The following is an 18,053-nucleotide window of genomic DNA, read 5'->3' as shown; positions in this document are numbered from 1 at the left end:
ATAAATTCGTAAATTTGAGGAGCTGGCAACACTGGACTGGATATAGCTGTCATATGGGCACGTGTATGTACTACATGCAAAGTGAAAATGTCAAAATTATCAATATTTTAGCACAATATTAAAAGTTATATGCAATTAATTTATTTCTGGACTTGTCAGATAAGTTTTTTGATTTATATTTTTATAACAACTAATAAGAATAAATTTGCTTTGTGAATGTATTTTTATTTCCTCATCTATAGATGTGCAATACCTTGTATAAGATAATTAAATGCAGAAGATAGAATATCATAGGTTATACTGTCAGAAGTTTGATGTTTATATTATCCGGCCAAATTATAAATACAATTAACTGCATTACTTTTAAAAGAATCATCTTCAAAATTTACTGCCAGCATATATATATTTGTACATCCCTGTGTCCATCCTTCTCCATGACGTATTATCAAAGGATTTCCTTGTTGCTCACCTATAAGAAGTAAAATATTCAGATATTTACAATCATTTATTCCAATTAACTATTAAATATATACTTACTCTCAATGAAAATCTAAAAATGAAGGAACGACATTCATTAAGTTAGTTTCTTATACAAATTGTATCCTCCTTCGTAAGCACATATGTATCATGTGCCTTCAATTATGCACCAGAGCTGCTAATAATTTTGTACATATATATTAATTACCCTTAATCGCATTTTGCTTAAATTATTAAGTTTCACAATTCGATGACAGCATGTACTATTCCATGTTAGTGTCCAGTGTTTTCTATTTAATAATGTTAAATGTGGTTTTTGTTGCTCATCATTTACTGCAAGAAATATGGTCACAAATTTATTTGATCTTATTAGAGCTATTAATTGAATATATACTTACAGTACAAACTTAAAATTGAAATTCCATAATTAGCCTGTCATAGTACTCATACCAGCTTCACATAAAAATCTCCGCATTCCATTCTTTCAATTGTATGCCATGGCTGTAATTGATATTGTATCCACTTTGTTGTCATTCATCGAATAAACTTGAAATTATTAATTCTGATAGTTCGCTGACAGTATAACCTATGATATTCTATCTTCTGCATTTAATTATCTTATACAAGGTATTGCACATCTATAGATGAGGAAATAAAAATACATTCACAAAGCAAATTTATTCTTATTAGTTGTTATAAAAATATAAATCAAAAAACTTATCTGACAAGTCCAGAAATAAATTCATTGCATATAACTTTTAATATTGTGCTAAAATATTGATAATTTTGACATTTTCACTTTGCATGTAGTACATACACGTGCCCATATGACAGCTATATCCAGTCCAGTGTTGCCAGCTCCTCAAATTTACGAATTTATACGATTCGGTCGGTAATCTGCAATACCGACTTTTGACCAATGTGAAGTTAGCGTTTTTTGGCGAAAATATCATTTGGCCATATTATCATTTGGCCGTTTTCTATACAACCGACTAAAGAGAGCGCGGAGATATTTTGGAAGGTCCCGACTCCCGCCGTTAGAGAATCACCCGTACATACTTTTTGAACAGCCTATATCATATACTTAGGCCGGTATTCATAGTCGTTACTTATATTTAAGTCTGACTTAAAGTATCGATTGTCCTTTTTCACCTAACAGTATTAGAAAAAGATAACCTATGCTTAAGTCGGTCTTAAATATAAGTAACGACTATGAATACCGGCCTTATTCTCCGGCTAACTGTCAAGTTACCTATACAGAAATGTTGTTCTGTCGGTAACAATCTTACGAGATGGCGTTAGGAGTTAGATGGACCTTAGACGCGTTTGCCAACACCAGCGCCGCCTACCGGTAGGGATTGCCTCGGGACCTCGCAATAGTCGCAATTCGCATGGGCAATCTCCCGTTTCATCTCTGATTTTACTTATCATTACGCTTTCCACTGAACCTCTTTCAGTACATAATAACACATTTACAGTTTTTTTAATCAAAAATGTGCATGCTAACTCGCCCTTTTTCGTCTTAATTTATTGATGATGAGCGGCCCCACTATAGGGACGGTGCACACTGCACATCAACACAATGATAGAGAAGTGTCAATGTGTAACTATTACGTATAAATAAATTACACTCAAAAACTGCGAAAATTGACCGATAGTTTGCGCTGATAGTATGCATATACACCAATACACATTCTCATCTCACTGTCATTGTGTTGATGTGCACGGTCCCGCATCAAGGATGCCATTTGCCATACATTCCGATCAATGGTACACTGTTCAAACCGAATCATGTACAGGTATAGTTTCTGCTTCCCTATACTATCTTGTAGCAAAAATGCTTCTCGCAAAATTGATTCATGACCATCTCAAGTCTCAACTCTTCTATACTATCTTATAGCAAAAATTTAAAGACAACAGCAGACGAAACGCGACATCGACAAATATGAAGATGACGTTTTGGACGTAGTAAAACTATTATCCAGAAAGCATATTATTTATGTTGGAAATGTAGGGATGTCGAAAAATGGAATGGAAAATAATGCAAATATGGTGCATATATATAATATTATTTATCAAGTATAAAAGGGAAGAGATCGGATGCAATTTTCAGCCTATAAAGAGGAAAAAGCATCAGATAAGTATCGGGAGCAGTAAATCAAAAGAAAGATTAAAGAATATTTTGCTTTGTTAAATTAATCTTTCTTCTGACTTGCTGCTCCCGATACTTATCTGATGCTTTTTCCTCTTTATAGGCTGAAAATTGCATCCGATCTCTTCCCTTTTATACTTGATAAATAATATTATATATATGCACCATATTTGCATTATTTTCCATTCCATTTTTCGACATCCCTACATTTCCAACATAAATAATATGCTTTCTGGATAATAGTTTTACTACGTCTAAAACGTCATCTTCATATTTGTCGATGTCGCGTTTCGTCTGCTGTTGTCTTTAAATTTTTGCTATAAGATAGTATAGAAGAGTTGAGAGTGTTGAGACTTGAGATGGACATGAATCAATTTTGCGAGAAGCATTTTTGCTACAAGATAGTATAGGGAAGCAGAAACTATACCTGTACATGATTCAGTTTTGAACAGTGTATGTATATACATACATACATACATGTATACATACATACGTATTGTTGCAATGTATGTAATGTATTGTCGCTGCTATTGACTAACTAACCTACAACTTCTCAAGGCCCAAGGCCTTCTTGTTACAGAGCAAAATCAGGTTTGGTTAGATTCAGTTTGTAACCAAATCAAAAACAATGTTAAGAAAATATAGGAATGTCAAACCAGGGGTAAAATGGTAAAACTTTATAAAAATACAATAAATTAATCAGTATTCAGTAGTAATAATTTTGCTATAATATTGTAAAGGTCAAGTGCATAGTATGAGCAGCAGGAGCAAGATAACAATATTATTCCAAGAAGTATACTATTTTCTGTTAATAATGGCAGATGAAAGAAATTTTCGGTCTTCGTATTATGAAAAGGTAAATCTGAAATAAATATGATGATAATATACAAATTAAAAGGAAATAAGATGCATCATTTTTTAGGTAGGATTTAGAAGTGTAGAAGAAAAAAAGTCACTAGAAATATTATTGAAAGAGCAGCCATTTGACAAAGCAAAATTGAAACAATTTTGCTTAAGATTCACTGTACCTGCTATGTATAGAAATTATGTATGGAAAATCTTACTAGATGTGATACCAGTTTATGCAGAAAGCCATGATTTTATAATGATGCAAAGAAAAATTGAATACGAAACCTTACAAAAATCTCTCAGGGTAGCCAAGATTATTGATGACAATACCAAACCGCAAGTAATTTATTTAATGATGTGGCTGTTACGTACTAGAAGGGCTAAACTTGATATAAGTGCACAAATGGAGCTTCCTTTAAATAGGTGCTAATGTTGTAACTTTCTAAAATTCTTCCTTTATATTAGTAACTAGTATTACTTGTTACAATTTAAAACAAAATGTTTATAGCAGAGCTATGTGCAGAATGGCTGAAACTGTGTGGAATGTTTTAGACACAGATCATGAAGAAGATAAGTGTGTTGATGTATACTGGATACTATGCGGATTATTTGACCAATTACAAAAATTTCAAATAGAAGTAGGACGACTTCAAGAATGTGCATATACGTTATTAGAAAGAGAAGATCCTGATCTTTCAAAGCATCTTTCAAAAATTGAAGCCCTTAACAGTTTACCTTTTGATATTTGGTTTTTCTCCTGCTTTGCAGGTGTTATATGCGATGGTTCCATACCTAAGTAAGTTAACTTTCATATATCAATAATAAGAATTTACATTAATAATTGAAAATTTTCTTATTATCTATAAGGATTTGGGATAAGATAACAGTAGGTGCATACAAAGTATTAGTATTTGTAGCAGTTATAACATTAACAACATTAAGAAGAGCTCTATTAAGATCTGAAAACCTAGACAGTGTATTAGACACAATTAATAATGTAAGTAATTTGTAAAATTATTATAAAACTGCTAAGAAATTTATTGAATATAATAACTACTTTTTATAGATGACAGAGGAAACATCAGAAGTAATAGTCAATAAAGCTTTAGAATCTTGGCAACAAAGTGGATCTACATTAACTTCAATTTCACAGACTGCAGTATATAATGTTTGAAATTTCATAAAACTAAAGACAAAACAAATCTTAATAAAATACCTATAGACTTGGGCTTTTCATCTTAAAAATAACTGTTTTTTATTAACGCATCCGTCATACATTGTACATACATAATTACTTAACAACAAGCTAAATCTTACCCTATGTATTGTTTTTCTTATTGTGTAACATTTTTATAATACAAGTGGTTACAATGGTTTCAGAAAATGCACCTTCTAATTTTTCTTTCATTTATAAAAAATTCTTACTACTGTAATTAAATAGAGTCAATCACTATTATTTAGAAAAAAAATGTGAACTCTTCTTTCATATAATTATTACAAATTGCGCAAACATTTAATACTAAATAGAATCTAGTAGTGGCATTGCTATTTTCTGCAGCTATCGTTAAATGTAGTACACAATAATAATGTCGTCCCATTTATAGCAGTTTTGCCATTTAACAGAAACTTTTAAAGGGCTCTAAGAACACGCACTTCTTTTAGATCTTGATAAATATTCCCTATATATTTACAAATTCATGAAAAAAAAGCAAAAGCTGTATAATGTTAATTATCTAAACACGTTAATTCTTGGCAAAATATATGACTCTCTGATCATACAAGAGTTCTTGGTGAAAGCCTAGAATAATTAAAAATAGATTTTTCATGCAGACTGCATTTAACTCTTTGATATCTGCCAAGCTTTTTTATCTTACTTTTTTTCACTTATGTACGTTAAAGAATAATATGTATTAATTACTTTTCAATCTTTGGCTTACTAGGAGATTGAAGAGAAGGATTTACAAAACATCCTTTTTGTTTCAGCTTCTCCCCAAAATTGACCAACAATGATTAAAAAGCTGAGTATGTTCAACTTTTTTTCTTTCAAATAAAATTGTATAATGATAGATTAGTAAAACTGGTAAACCTGCTGCTAAAATTAGATAATCGATACAAGGGTATAATTGTCGTGTGCATATTATTTTTATGTAATTTTCCGTAATAAAAATAGCGGATTGAATTGATTCGCGTAACGACGAGAATATCTTCCTATATAATGTATTATGTTGTCTTATTTTTACCACTTGCACTGTTTAATTATACGTTACCTTAGAACACTCCATTCAGAATTAAATGTTACGCGACTTGTCTGAAATTATTTTTAATAAAATCGTAAACTCTTTGATTTGCGCAAGCGAATCAGCAGTTGAATTATAAAGTTATTTTTATTCGCCTTATCAAGAGTGTTATGCGCTTTGGCTTATTAGTGAAAGGAAGCAAAAATATTTGTTATATCGTAAAAATAAATTAACATCGTTTTATGAAATGTCATTCAGCACTCTAGGACTCTTAAATAATAAATTATTGGGTGTGGATGTTACCTTTTCATCATCTATATAAATATTTACTTGTACAACCATAAAATCATAGCCCGCTCCTTAATTGTATTTAAATGATAAGACACATGCTCTCCAATTTTTGATTTAATAGTTTTGTCGAATTTTTATATTATAATTTTGACTTTTTATCGCATATTTGTTTCATTGTTTAACAGGTTGACTACGACTGTGATATTGCTATTTTGTCCTTCTATCCGGTTCCGGTTTTCTAGGATTGGTACGATTTTTTATATTTAAATTAGATGCATCGTATCGAATATATACAGTTACATTTTTTGTTTCTATGACATACTATAGGCAAGTACCAATAGTAAAATGACTATAACATTAAGAATGAACAATTTTTTACAAGGGTATAATATAAAAATCGTATTGTGAAAAAATTTACTTTTCTGTATCGCTAAACTGAAAGAGATTTCATTATCAGCAAAACAGTCTATCTGCTGTGTGATGAAAAAGAATAGAATTGTTGAATCGATTATATTGTTGCTAAAAACAGCAACAGAGCTTGTGCCCTCACAATCGTATTAGCATTTTACAAGTAAAAAAGGCTACGAACTCTATACTGGTTCAAACAAATACATTTTCGACAAAAAGAAATAGTTCAATGATTTTGGTAAATAGACACAATATGCGATAATTTTCCGATTCTTGGACATTTTAGTGTAATGTTTTTCACAAATATTCTCAGACTTTGTATAATGTCGGAGTGAAAACTATTAGAACGACATAGAAAATTCATTAATATTATGTTTATTTCTTTATTTTGTCGGAGTCGTTGAAAATAGAATTAATGATTAAATATCACATATTCAGCGTAATAGATATTCGATATAATGAATGATCATTACTGTCGTCGTTAAATCCTCTCAATGTATCTTTACTTGACAGCTTATACTTGACACAGGGAATGTAAATGATTTTACGATGCACACAAGTAACATGGTTTTTCTTAAAAATATTATGGCATATCGTAACACACTGTCTATCGCATAAAAAGTATTAGTTTAAATTTAAGATATCTTCCCTTTTTCTTTCACGTAGCCATTGCAACTAACATCGAGAAATGAACGACATGGCAAAAGAAATGTGTCAACCGAGATATGCGATAAATAACAAACAGAGTTAGAGAGAATACTGATAACAGTTTTTCATTTCCACCACGAGTTTGTGCTATTGGCAAGCTAAATAACTATTATTCGAATTTTATGAACGGGAGCAATTCTTCAATGATTTATTTCATTGCCAAATATGAGTCTTTGTCTACAATTAACGGCAATGAAATTTCAATAGTTAGACCACCGAAAAGCTTTATTATCGACTTTAAACTTTCAGACGGTGGCATCATTTTATACAAGAAAACTTAAAAGAAAAAAGAATCGTGAATCAATAGCGAGGTTTCTTAAAGAAAGAAAAAACTTTACATAATTAAATGCTCTGTCTGGAGAGCAACTAAAACGTTGTTGCACAAATTCCGCTTGAAAATTAGTTTCGCAAGCGAAGTATTAAGTTGTTGAATAGCTTTAACTTCAAGCTTAATTATTGACTTAGGATAATGCATAAGCGACTGTGCTTCTGTAAAATATCACATTATTAAAATAACAGTGAAATCGCATCTGTCTTAGTCTGTACTATTGCCACTTCATCCTCTTTCTTTGACTAATGATGTGAGAGAAGCGTGTAAATAATTTATTGGTAAAAGAATTTAACAATTTTTTCCGTAAAACTAAATTTGGATGTTCAGGAAAATCTCGTACAATTTTGAAAATTTTCAAATTAGTTTAAACCCAAATGAATTTTGAACTCTTTTTCAGATCGCTATAAAGAGCTCTTTTATTTAATTAAAATATTTTTATTTTTTAATCTAACTTGAATAACATTTTTTGACAGTTCGTATTAAAACTTTTATAAACATTTAATAAACTGGGTCTACAGCGCCTCGACTTTTCTTTATTCTATAAATCTATAAAAGAATTTCGCCATCGGTGTAGGTATTAAAAAGATTTTCTTGAACAAATTATTTGGTCGCTTATGCGTTATCTCAAAGAGGCAATATAATACAATAATCAAATAGTTATCCGAAAGTAGCCGCACTTCACGAACATGACCACTTTTTCACTAAAGTTCTGCCATTCTGCCAGAATATATATATTTATATATGTTTTTTGTATTCCTACATCGTTAATTTGATGTTGAAGCCTAGCTATAGTGCGGCAGAATTACAATTGTCGACTAGTGGAGAGAGAGGCCCTACTTTTCCTCTCCCGCTCCCCATTCTGTCCGCCTCGTAGTGAACATCCAGTGATAAACCTAAAACAATGAATCAATTAAATGACGCTAGAAGTGACACCTATCGACTATTTAAAACTAGTTCTATCTGATTAACTAAATCTACAGTGCATGTAAAAGCGTTATTAAACAAAATCAGTACATGATTCTTTTTTTCAAAAATAAAATTACTTCGACGGCTTATATATGTACATATGTACTTGTTGTCCAGATACTACCGTGTCTCTTGATATATTGTTGTCACTCTTTTCCCAATAATGAAGTTTTATTCTTTTAAGTTTTAATATTATCAATTTAAAAAGAATAAAATACATAAATTCGATACTATTTTCCCAATTTTACTATATAGTCCCATACAGTACAAGGTATATACTTTAATTCGTCCTAGGTCGTTAACATGATTTACTTCCATAATCATAAAAAATATTAACTTTTTGCACGGGATCTTTTTGAAACTTCTATCTAGATTCAAGTATATTATGTGAAATACTGGCAGCTTTTATAGTTACCAAAATAAGTTAATTATCACGTATGTGCTATAAGGCGAATTAAAGTATAGATCCTATATTAGTTTGTTTCTATAAAATTATAGAATCATGATTTATCCAATATTGATTTTATTAGGTTACTTATAATGATTCTATGATATGTAAAGCATGAAGTGATGTTGAAACTAATTGTAATTTATATTATAGTTACAGGTTTATTGTTAATATTTGGTTAAAATTTAATTATAATTCTTAAAGTCGTTTGTTTTAATTATTCATAATTTTACATAAAGGTGTAACCTATAACAATATATAAAATACAACTATAAAAAAAAATGTTAACTTCTTGTAAATAATGATTTTAATAAATGAAGTCATAATTATAAAAATGGCCTAGACTAATATATTAGTCGATTAAACCCTCCACCAAAAATATATTTTTGGTTTTTGAATGTATGTGGCAACCTGCAACGTACATTTGTGATATGCGTATTTACCGGAGGGCCTCCGGGAGGTAGAGGAATGATGCATTGGACCAGTTGTTATTGGATTTGCCTCGGGTATAAATGCAGCTACGAGTAGCGCACAGATTACCAATAATGCTCCAAATACAAATGGTGGACCTGGGACAAGCTAAATAAAAAAGAAGAATGAGGGACCATACTGTTAGTCAAATGTTTTAAAATCTACATAATCTGTTTCACGTATTTTATAGACTTTAAAGGTTTTTTAAATCAAATATCAATTAAAAATACAGTTAGAGCTTTGTAAATAATTTCAACTGGAAAATCAATATATTTTATTTTTGATATAAAACATTCCTTACCTGAGGCATAAGTTCAAAATGCTGTGTGGCAGTTCCAGTCCTATTATTCTCATCCAAGAGAGATGATTTTAAAGGAAGATTGGGGGAGTCGTCGTTGAGATCGACATGAAAAAGATAGAAAATTACGCCGAACATTGCAGGCCCCAGTCCATTGCAAAGTCCTCGCATTCCAGTTACCATTCCTTGCACTAATCCCTGCTTATCAGCATCTGAATGCATTGATACAAATGCTGAGATTGCAGGGTACGTGATACTAGACACTGAAGCTAGAACTCCAGCTGCCCACATCATCCTACAAATAAAGAACATTCTTTTTATTTCACTTATTCTTAATTGAAAAAAATATATATGACCTATGCAATTATTACCATGTCTGAGATCCAAAACCATACCACATGAGTTGCAACATTTCAAACAAAAGTCCCAACATTATAGTATGTTTGCTGCCAAGAGTTCTCATGAGAGGACCTAGTACAATTTGTGCACAGACACTTAAAATTCCTACCACTGCAATAAACACTGCGACCATCACAGCCGTAAAACCCATAGCGAGTTTTAAATACACAAAAATACAACTATACTGTCCAGCTTCAGGTAAATAACTCAGAAATACAGTAACGCAAAGCATTAAGATAGTATGGTCTTTTCCAACCTGAAAATAAATTGAATGGTTCAGTTTTACATATAATTATTGAATCGCTATCGCTTAACTCTATTCTAATATAATTTGTAATTTAAATTAGATCTTACCTTTCCTAATGATGCAAAAGGGTCTGCTTGTTCCCAAGATATGGGTGCAGGTGGTCTGGCTTTTTCAGGTAGACTTTCAGGTACTGCCACTAATATAAAAAAAACATCTAAAATAGCAATTGCAGTAGCTAGTGCCACCGTTACGTTTTCTCCATATGCTGTCTTGGTATAAGAGCCCAATGCTGGACTTATAACCATGCTTGCAGCAAAGGTTGCGGAAACCTAATAGATAAATTTTATATGTACAAAGTGACTACTAATTATACTTTAATTGTAATATTACTATTAATTTTACGTACCAAACCATATGCCAATGACCTTTGACATTCTTCTGTAACATCGGCAACATATGCAAATACTACTGAGAAAGTACAGGCAAAAACGCCACTGATAGAAATCATGGCAAAGAACCACCATGTGTTAATACTCATTAAAGGAATCGGCGCACATGTAAAGGCCACTGTGATGAGTAGGAAAAATTTCCGGCCCCATACATCAGAGAGAGCACCGATCAATGGTGCTGACAAAAAGGATAAAATGCCTTTAATACCCATTATTAAGCCATTCATTAAAAACGTATGGTCTGGGAAGGTCTCATTTAATACAGAAATAATAGGCATTGTCAGTAAACCCCAAGCAAAAAATTCCAGAAATATTACAACCAACGCATGGTATACACTTGCTTCTCCAATTCCTGAACTCTGAAAGACAAAAGAGAAAAGTATAAATTTGAAAGTTCAAGCATATAATGTGAAAATATAAATCTATATCCAATTTTTAATAGGGTCATTTATGTCAATCAGCTGACCTTCAGATACTTGTAACACTGCTGGCTAAAGGTAAGGGGGACTAGCTTGATAGTACTAGGTTCTTGGCCATTATGTATTTCTGCGTTAGAAGGGCCTATGCCCTCTGCATCGATTTCAGCCCCAGGGGGCATGACCCCTAAGCTTTACTTTCAAAATTACATTTATTCATATCCAAAACAACTGATTTGTGAAACAATGCATAGCATATCACTACCATTTTTATACATATATGCATTCTTAAAAAAATTAATTTTCTTCTTGTTACTTTAAAATTTGACAATGTTATTAAAGTCATTACACTTTGATGATTGATCTTTTCTTATGATTTAATTCAATATTTGTATTATTGATTTTAGTTTTAAGACTAATACTGAAATACATATTTTTATAAGATTGATTATAAACATTTTTCATTCTTTTGATCAATACAAAAACTATTTTTATTTTACATAATATATAATATTTATGCACTGGGAGTTTTAAGAGTTCTTATTTCTCATTACTTTGTTTCAACTCTTGTTATCAGCTTTAAGTAATGTTTCAAATTACTATTATTTCTTAATAAGTTAAGAGAATGCAATACTATTAGCTTTTTATTGATTTTATGTTAATGAAAATCAAGTGTGATTTGAATAGTAGCTAATTTTTTGCGGTAATAATTTCCGTGACTTTCACAAATAAACACAATAATGTTTAATAAAAATATCATTAAGAATTGCTGATCTAAATCCTGATTATATCTTACTGCTCAATTATTCTAATTAATTTCTATTGAAATTCATTAACGCGTTAAACCACATCAAGTGTCGAGTCCCCCTTTACTCCCAGGTTGTTCGTCCTTTGAAAAAAAGTTTCATTCTCAATCGATCGTTCATGAGACAGCTGTTCCGTTTTATAAATGTTATATAAAAATTATTTTTTTTTTCATATTATTAAGTTTTCCTTGTGAAAATGGATTATTCTGTGACACACGTGAACTTAAGGTTACCCGTAATAAACACTACAGTCGCACAATTTTTCGTTGTGGTATATCAAACTTTATGTAATCATTTTAAACAGCCAATAGAATTATAATATCTTTTTTGATTGATAATACATTGATGAGGTGGGATATCTGGAGAAGAATTCTGACACTAGGGTTTTGCGATCCATTCAGTCCATTCAGTATTATCTGGTATTATCGAGCGAGTCATGGCACGTTCTACTGAATTTTCCTACCAGAAATCACTTTTTTTTGGAAAAATTCATTTCTGTTACATTTTCTATTGAAGAATTTATACGAGTGAACTAAAAAAACGTGTAATACGAATTGATTTCATCGAATACTTTACTCAGATACATACAACCACCGCAATGCCACTTGTATAGAGTCGACCCCTCCACTCCACTCTCTGACTAGTTCATTCTACGGCGCATCCAATATTTTCCTAATAACTCTACAATTTCAACCCCATTCTAACCTAGAACTGTCCCTGACGTTACTTGACCAACTAATAATATTCAATGAAGAGATGCTGCTGACCAATAAATGCTTCTCTGTTAACTTCAATAAATCAAATTTCATGTTGTATATTTATTTTTTTTTATTTTACTATTTCTTAATTAATTAAAATAGGAAAACTTGCTAAAAGCTGTCTCTCTCTCATCCTAAGAAAATAAATAAAAATAAAAAATGAATTTTTTATAGTAATTTTTTTATTGAAGCATCTAATATTCCAATTAAAGCAATATAAAAATTGTAGAAAGATGCGTATGACATCTTCTAAATTTTTAAAATGATTTGAAAAAACTGAAAATTTTCAGAATATTTTGTATTTTTGCTTGGTCAACAAATTTCATTATTTTGCTTAAGATGATTGAATAATAAAGAGTAGCCCATAAAGGGGGGACAAATAATTTAGTAAATATAGTACACTGTCATAGTTCAATTTCATGCTAAAATGTTCTTTAAAATTTATAATCATAAGTATAATATTAGGTTTAAATCATTAAGCCTTCAATAAACTCCTATGCTAGATTAATAATAAATATATATAAATATTTTTATCAAATCATAAAATTTGTGGTATTAAGAAAAATAAAAAATATATCAATAATATGTTAAATAATAATCAGTTGCAGTGATTAATAAGAGACACAATATAATCTTTTTCAAGATAACTTCTCATACAGATTTATATTTATTTAATATAGTTATTACCAATGGACGAATAAAATTGGTACTCATTTATATTTGCACACTTTAATCATAATATAGGAGATTAAATATCCTTATTATAGAGTGTCTATTTGGTAACAAATAAATTGGTATTTTACAGATTAAAGACGAATATCTGTAAGCCTGCGAACTGTAAATAATGCCATATTGTCATATCAGGTAAAGCTGATAAGACCTACGTGTTCCTTAGCCATTTGTCACCTGTCTTAATATTTTAACCCGATCTTATTCAAATTACCATACAACGTGGATTCTAAAATTATTTCTTTATAAGTACAAAAAACAGGATTAAAGTACAATTTTTGGTAAAAACAAGAAATGGTTCTTTTTTTTGCCTAATGAGTTTAACAATAATTTCAATATTATACAAACTCTATTCGTTATGCCAAAAAGATCTCAGTACAGTGGGAGCTTTAAAAAAAAATTTTATACACCAGAATTATTGTATTTTGCTTACCACGAAATAATCCTGTAAATTTGATTTAAATAGCGTGTGGAGTGTGGTTTGTATAAAATACATGTATAGCGAGCAATGGGAGTGGGAGATGCTAGAAAATTGTCTGGTACAGGTCAGCGGTGGGGTTGATAGAAATTAAATAGAAACAGTGAAATTATTTTAATACCGTGATAACCCCATCCTTCATGATGGATTTTCGGCTCCGGATGATCATTCCAACGACCTTCTTTGAGACCTTGGCGGGCATATTCACGCACTGCGCGCACAGACTTTTTCGCTTTTTTAATTTCATTAATCGCTAAAAATTAATTCTCACATAGCAAGTCATTTTCCTGCATTATATTTGGCTAGAAAATATCATGGACAACTTCAAATCATTTTCCTAATCAAATACACTACGGCTGTATTAGAGTTTACCACAAAGGTTACTTCTGGTTCCTTCACTTCTATACTCATGCTCCCGTTACAAAAGAGCCCAAGAGTGGCCAAGAGTGGCATCACTGGCATCAAGGAATGTAGCTTGGAAAACATTTTCACTGCCATCTTACCAAAAAGAGCCATACTAAACGGTTCACTTCCCAATAAAGTATCGATAATGTCAATTTGTAATTTATCTACAGAGTTAAGAGTAGTATCTATTTTCAACTGTCGCGTGAAAGCAGTTAAAAAATTGTCTAAACTGTGTCTTGTTCAGTTCCTAACAATCCTACAATCCTACATTCGTTACATTTCTACCTTGTAGCTAATGTCCTAGAGACATTTTAAAATTACGTGACATAAAGGCAGTATCGTGTTTCTTATTAATATCCGCAATAGATTTTCGCCATAATTTTCTTAAAAAAAAAAATTAGTAATAAATTTTTATCGAAAATACAACTACTTTTATAGTTAATTTATAAGACACATTGGAGATTGTCTAATCTATTTGTAATATTTTAATTTTAAAGAAGATTTCACACTTGTGTTTTTAAATCTAATTACCTATATATATACATGAAATATTGCACTGTTAGTAAAATTTTCTTCTGCTATATGTTTCAGTTTTAGGAATACTGCAGTACTACTTTTACGGCGATAGTTTTTTCCATCAAACTGAATACTTTTCGGTCATTGTGTATAACTATTTGTTTTCTTCTAATCTAATTATTACGTTGAAAGAATCTCATTATTTAATCCCGCGATATCAATAGATTCTTCCTCGTATATTACGTGACATTCGCATAGTTTAAAAGTCTTTGCTGTGCATTGTAAAAGAAAGCCGTGAAGAGATGACTGTTTTTTATGAGCACAACATAGTTTGTGTGCAAGAAAGTGCAATTATCATTATTATATTGTTATTATATAGATACCGTATTATAATTAAAACTATAATGAGTAAGATTTAAATTGTTTAATTTCAGAGATATTAATGGTTTGAAAGTTGGGAATAGAAAAGATCAACAGTAAGTTTTTCGTTTGCTTCAAAATACCCGTATGGTTTTAATGAGAAATGTTATTACTGCATATTAGGACAATTATAGACATTACAGCTCCTCATATCCCGTTAAAATCGATGGTTAGCCAGTGCAGAATACAGATCTCCCAAAATGAGTGTTTTTTATTATTTGGTTGCTACTATATACTGACTGTTTGCTGAATCGCTGCAATGTTGTGACAACACACTCGGTCACATGGGTCACCACTCACCGCTCACGCCTCACTGTCCCCGTCACAATGCTGGATAGTTTACGAATATATTGTAAAGTTGTAAACAAATTTCCAAACATTTTTTACTCTAACGTGGCAGCATCTCTTCTTTCACTTCTCTCTCTCTCTCTCTCTCTTTCTCTCTTTCTCTATACATATTCATTCTAATTTTAATAAGCTTTAAGTACTTTCACAAGATTAAGGTTCTAATTTAAGGAGCAAATCGCGAAGAACCGTAAAATCCTTTTTTATTGAATATAAGGGTTGTTTTCTAACAACAAAACAAATTAGTCGACTTCATGTTACTCAGCCTTTGCACTCGAACATTTTATATTTGGATTAATTTAGTATTAAACGGTGTAATTATAATCGGTTATATATATAAGGATAAATGATATTTATAATAAACTTTGAATGTTATCGAACTAAAATGGTGGAAAATTAGCACTTGAAAAAAGTGCTATAGTCAAACAACTCAATTCCTATGTTTCGCCGTTAGAAAATGACCCTATATAAGAAGAGACACGTAATTAATATAATAGACGTAATATGTTTATATTTTTTCATAATCTATAGAACATTTTTTACTATTTTTGGTCGTGCATCGATAAGCATGCAGTGTTACAGGAAGCGGTGTAAGTTGCATACTTATCCGTCATAGCAGGGAGAAAGCGTTTCGTAACTTTTACACATATATACTTTTACGCGCATCTCTTTGGCTGAGGCCGTCGCTTTTATAGTATTAAAGGCAAAAGCTCGTGTGTGCAGTGTGCAAGAGGAGTAAAGAAAAACGGACAAAAAGTCAAAGTCGGACATAAACGGACCAATGACTTCATAAAATATCCGGCGTTCATTTTTACGTAAGCCATAGGCTTCCGTCCGGATCCCCCCACCACTAGCTTTTCTCCCAAAGCGTAGACGCACGTCGTGAAAGTGAGGTTATGCCAAATTCGCGGCAAATATTCTTCATGGTTGGCGTTGGTCCACTTTGTCCATTTTGTTAGAAGGAGGGAGAAAGAAAGATGTGTGTATATACATTATATTTGTGTTCACTTGCCATGGTCTGCACAATATAAAAAGAAAGATAGAGGTTAGAGTAGACGCAGAGAGGGGAGAAAATGAAAGACGACGATGTATTTGCTGACGGAATCGATGAAAGTCCTCTTTATGCTGGATCGGCTCCAATTGGCGAAACGACTACGTGCTGTAATCGTAATCATGCTTAATTAACCCATAACGGATTATTTAAGTGTCTGGAAGGGAACTTTTTTGTCTCTGTCTAATTCTCTGTTTTCTATTTTTAGCTATCTCCTTCCCAAAATAATAATTACTTGTAGATATATATATATATATATATAAATTGAAATTCAAATATATCTTACCAATCTTTACTAGCCTAAAAGGATATAATCAATATGAAACTTAAATTTTAATTGATCCTGTAATCAGAGCAATTTTTTGTTAGTTTAATTCATTCAAAAGCTGCTTTGAAACAATAAATTCTCAATAATCTTCCAGTAATTTAAAAGAAAATCACCGAACTGTGATCGTTTAGCGATCCTTATCAATATTAAAGTACTTGAAAGTAGAATTTATATTGCACTAGTCAGACATGCTTTAAATTTAAAATAAATAAAATTCTGTTACAAAATAGTAGCAACGAATTACTCATTGTTCAAATAAACTTTTGAAAACGATCGAAACTTGTTGAAAAAAAGTCTAAATGTTGTATAATAAATATATATGTCTTCTTTTCTATTGTAATTGATGAGTTGCGGTTTAATGATTCTTGGTAATAGATTGTCATTTATTCTAGACTATAATATGCTTATAAAATACAATGGAAGAAAGTAAACAATAATAGCTGTATATAAGCAGTGATTATGATTAGATAAGCAATGGTATAACTTATTACTGAAAATCATTCATTAAACATTAATTCCAAGGAATGGAATTGGTAAGTAAGACTTTACAATAACATTAGATTGTCTAAACAATAATTAAAACGTGTAACATTAATTAAAAAGAAACAATTATTTTACATAACTCTATTTCCATTTGTTAATTCCAGATGAAATTAAACACAGTGAAATCCAATACAAGTTCCTCGACCTTTTACTTATACAGAGTCAAGCACTTTTAAGACGCCCCAGAGTATAGACGTAAGAGAACGTTTATCTAAATAACTATGTTAGATAAAAAATTTTTCAAGACCTTTTGTAAACCTCTTTGTTTTTGCATTCAGATAAGTTTTATAAAGGAAAAAATGGTTGTATCTCATAGTTATCGAAGTAAATGAAATTTATATTCTAACTTTGAGGCATCTAAGTGACTCACTGTATACAATCTTATGGAACTTTATAACGATACTGAATCAGAAACAAAAGAAATATCGAAATGAAATATTTCGGAGATATTAAATATGAATTTCGTCATGGTGGTTGCGTATTTATGGTATTGGCTGTCGCAATGCAATTTTTGACTTTTGAAGAAA

General features: G+C 31.0%; 2 protein-coding genes and 1 long non-coding RNA gene across 9 annotated transcripts; 1 reads left to right on the top strand and 2 right to left on the bottom strand.

Annotated features, from left to right (window-relative positions):
- Positions 1-218: 218 nt before the first annotated feature.
- Positions 219-1,143, bottom strand: LOC136772501 (uncharacterized). Its single transcript, XR_010822471.1, has 3 exons — positions 876-1,143; positions 538-810; positions 219-469 (listed from the first exon to the last, which is right to left on the bottom strand). It is a non-coding gene; the product is annotated as an uncharacterized lncRNA (long non-coding RNA).
- Positions 1,144-2,881: 1,738 nt separating this feature from the next.
- TBC1d7 (TBC1 domain family member 7) lies at positions 2,882-4,862 on the top strand. Of its 5 annotated transcripts, none has more exons than XM_066725523.1 (7): positions 2,882-3,082; positions 3,210-3,290; positions 3,370-3,485; positions 3,552-3,901; positions 3,987-4,274; positions 4,346-4,475; positions 4,545-4,862. In XM_066725523.1, the coding sequence occupies exons 3-7, from the start codon at positions 3,384-3,386 to the stop codon at positions 4,650-4,652; spliced, it is 978 nt and encodes a 325-aa protein (XP_066581620.1). In that variant the 5' UTR covers positions 2,882-3,082; positions 3,210-3,290; positions 3,370-3,383; the 3' UTR covers positions 4,653-4,862. The 5 variants fall into 5 exon arrangements, with proteins under 5 accessions (XP_066581620.1, XP_066581619.1, XP_066581618.1 ...); XM_066725522.1 differs by having other exon boundaries at positions 2,883-3,082; positions 3,210-3,298; XM_066725521.1 differs by having other exon boundaries at positions 2,883-3,082; positions 3,195-3,298.
- Positions 4,863-5,007: 145 nt separating this feature from the next.
- LOC136772499 (hippocampus abundant transcript 1 protein) lies at positions 5,008-14,339 on the bottom strand. 3 transcript variants are annotated; one of them, XM_066725518.1, is made up of 7 exons: positions 14,040-14,339; positions 10,689-11,090; positions 10,390-10,611; positions 10,008-10,291; positions 9,640-9,931; positions 9,290-9,446; positions 5,008-8,346 (listed from the first exon to the last, which is right to left on the bottom strand). In XM_066725518.1, exons 1-7 carry the CDS (start codon positions 14,163-14,165, stop codon positions 8,240-8,242), a joined length of 1,590 nt encoding a protein of 529 aa, XP_066581615.1. In that variant the 5' UTR covers positions 14,166-14,339; the 3' UTR covers positions 5,008-8,239. The 3 variants fall into 3 exon arrangements, with proteins under 3 accessions (XP_066581615.1, XP_066581616.1, XP_066581614.1); XM_066725519.1 differs by lacking the exon at positions 14,040-14,339 and adding an exon at positions 11,198-11,591 and having other exon boundaries at positions 9,311-9,446; XM_066725517.1 differs by lacking the exon at positions 14,040-14,339 and adding an exon at positions 11,198-11,588.
- Between the last annotated feature and the right edge of the window lie 3,714 nt (positions 14,340-18,053).

The sequence above is a fragment of the Prorops nasuta genome, unplaced genomic scaffold (assembly GCF_024137725.1).
Source record: "Prorops nasuta isolate Cenicafe-Biocafe unplaced genomic scaffold, Cenicafe_Pnas_1.2 PNAS00004, whole genome shotgun sequence".
In the NCBI taxonomy this organism is placed as follows: Eukaryota; Metazoa; Arthropoda; class Insecta; order Hymenoptera; family Bethylidae; genus Prorops; species Prorops nasuta.
This window is presented reverse-complemented; position numbering and strand designations above follow the sequence as displayed.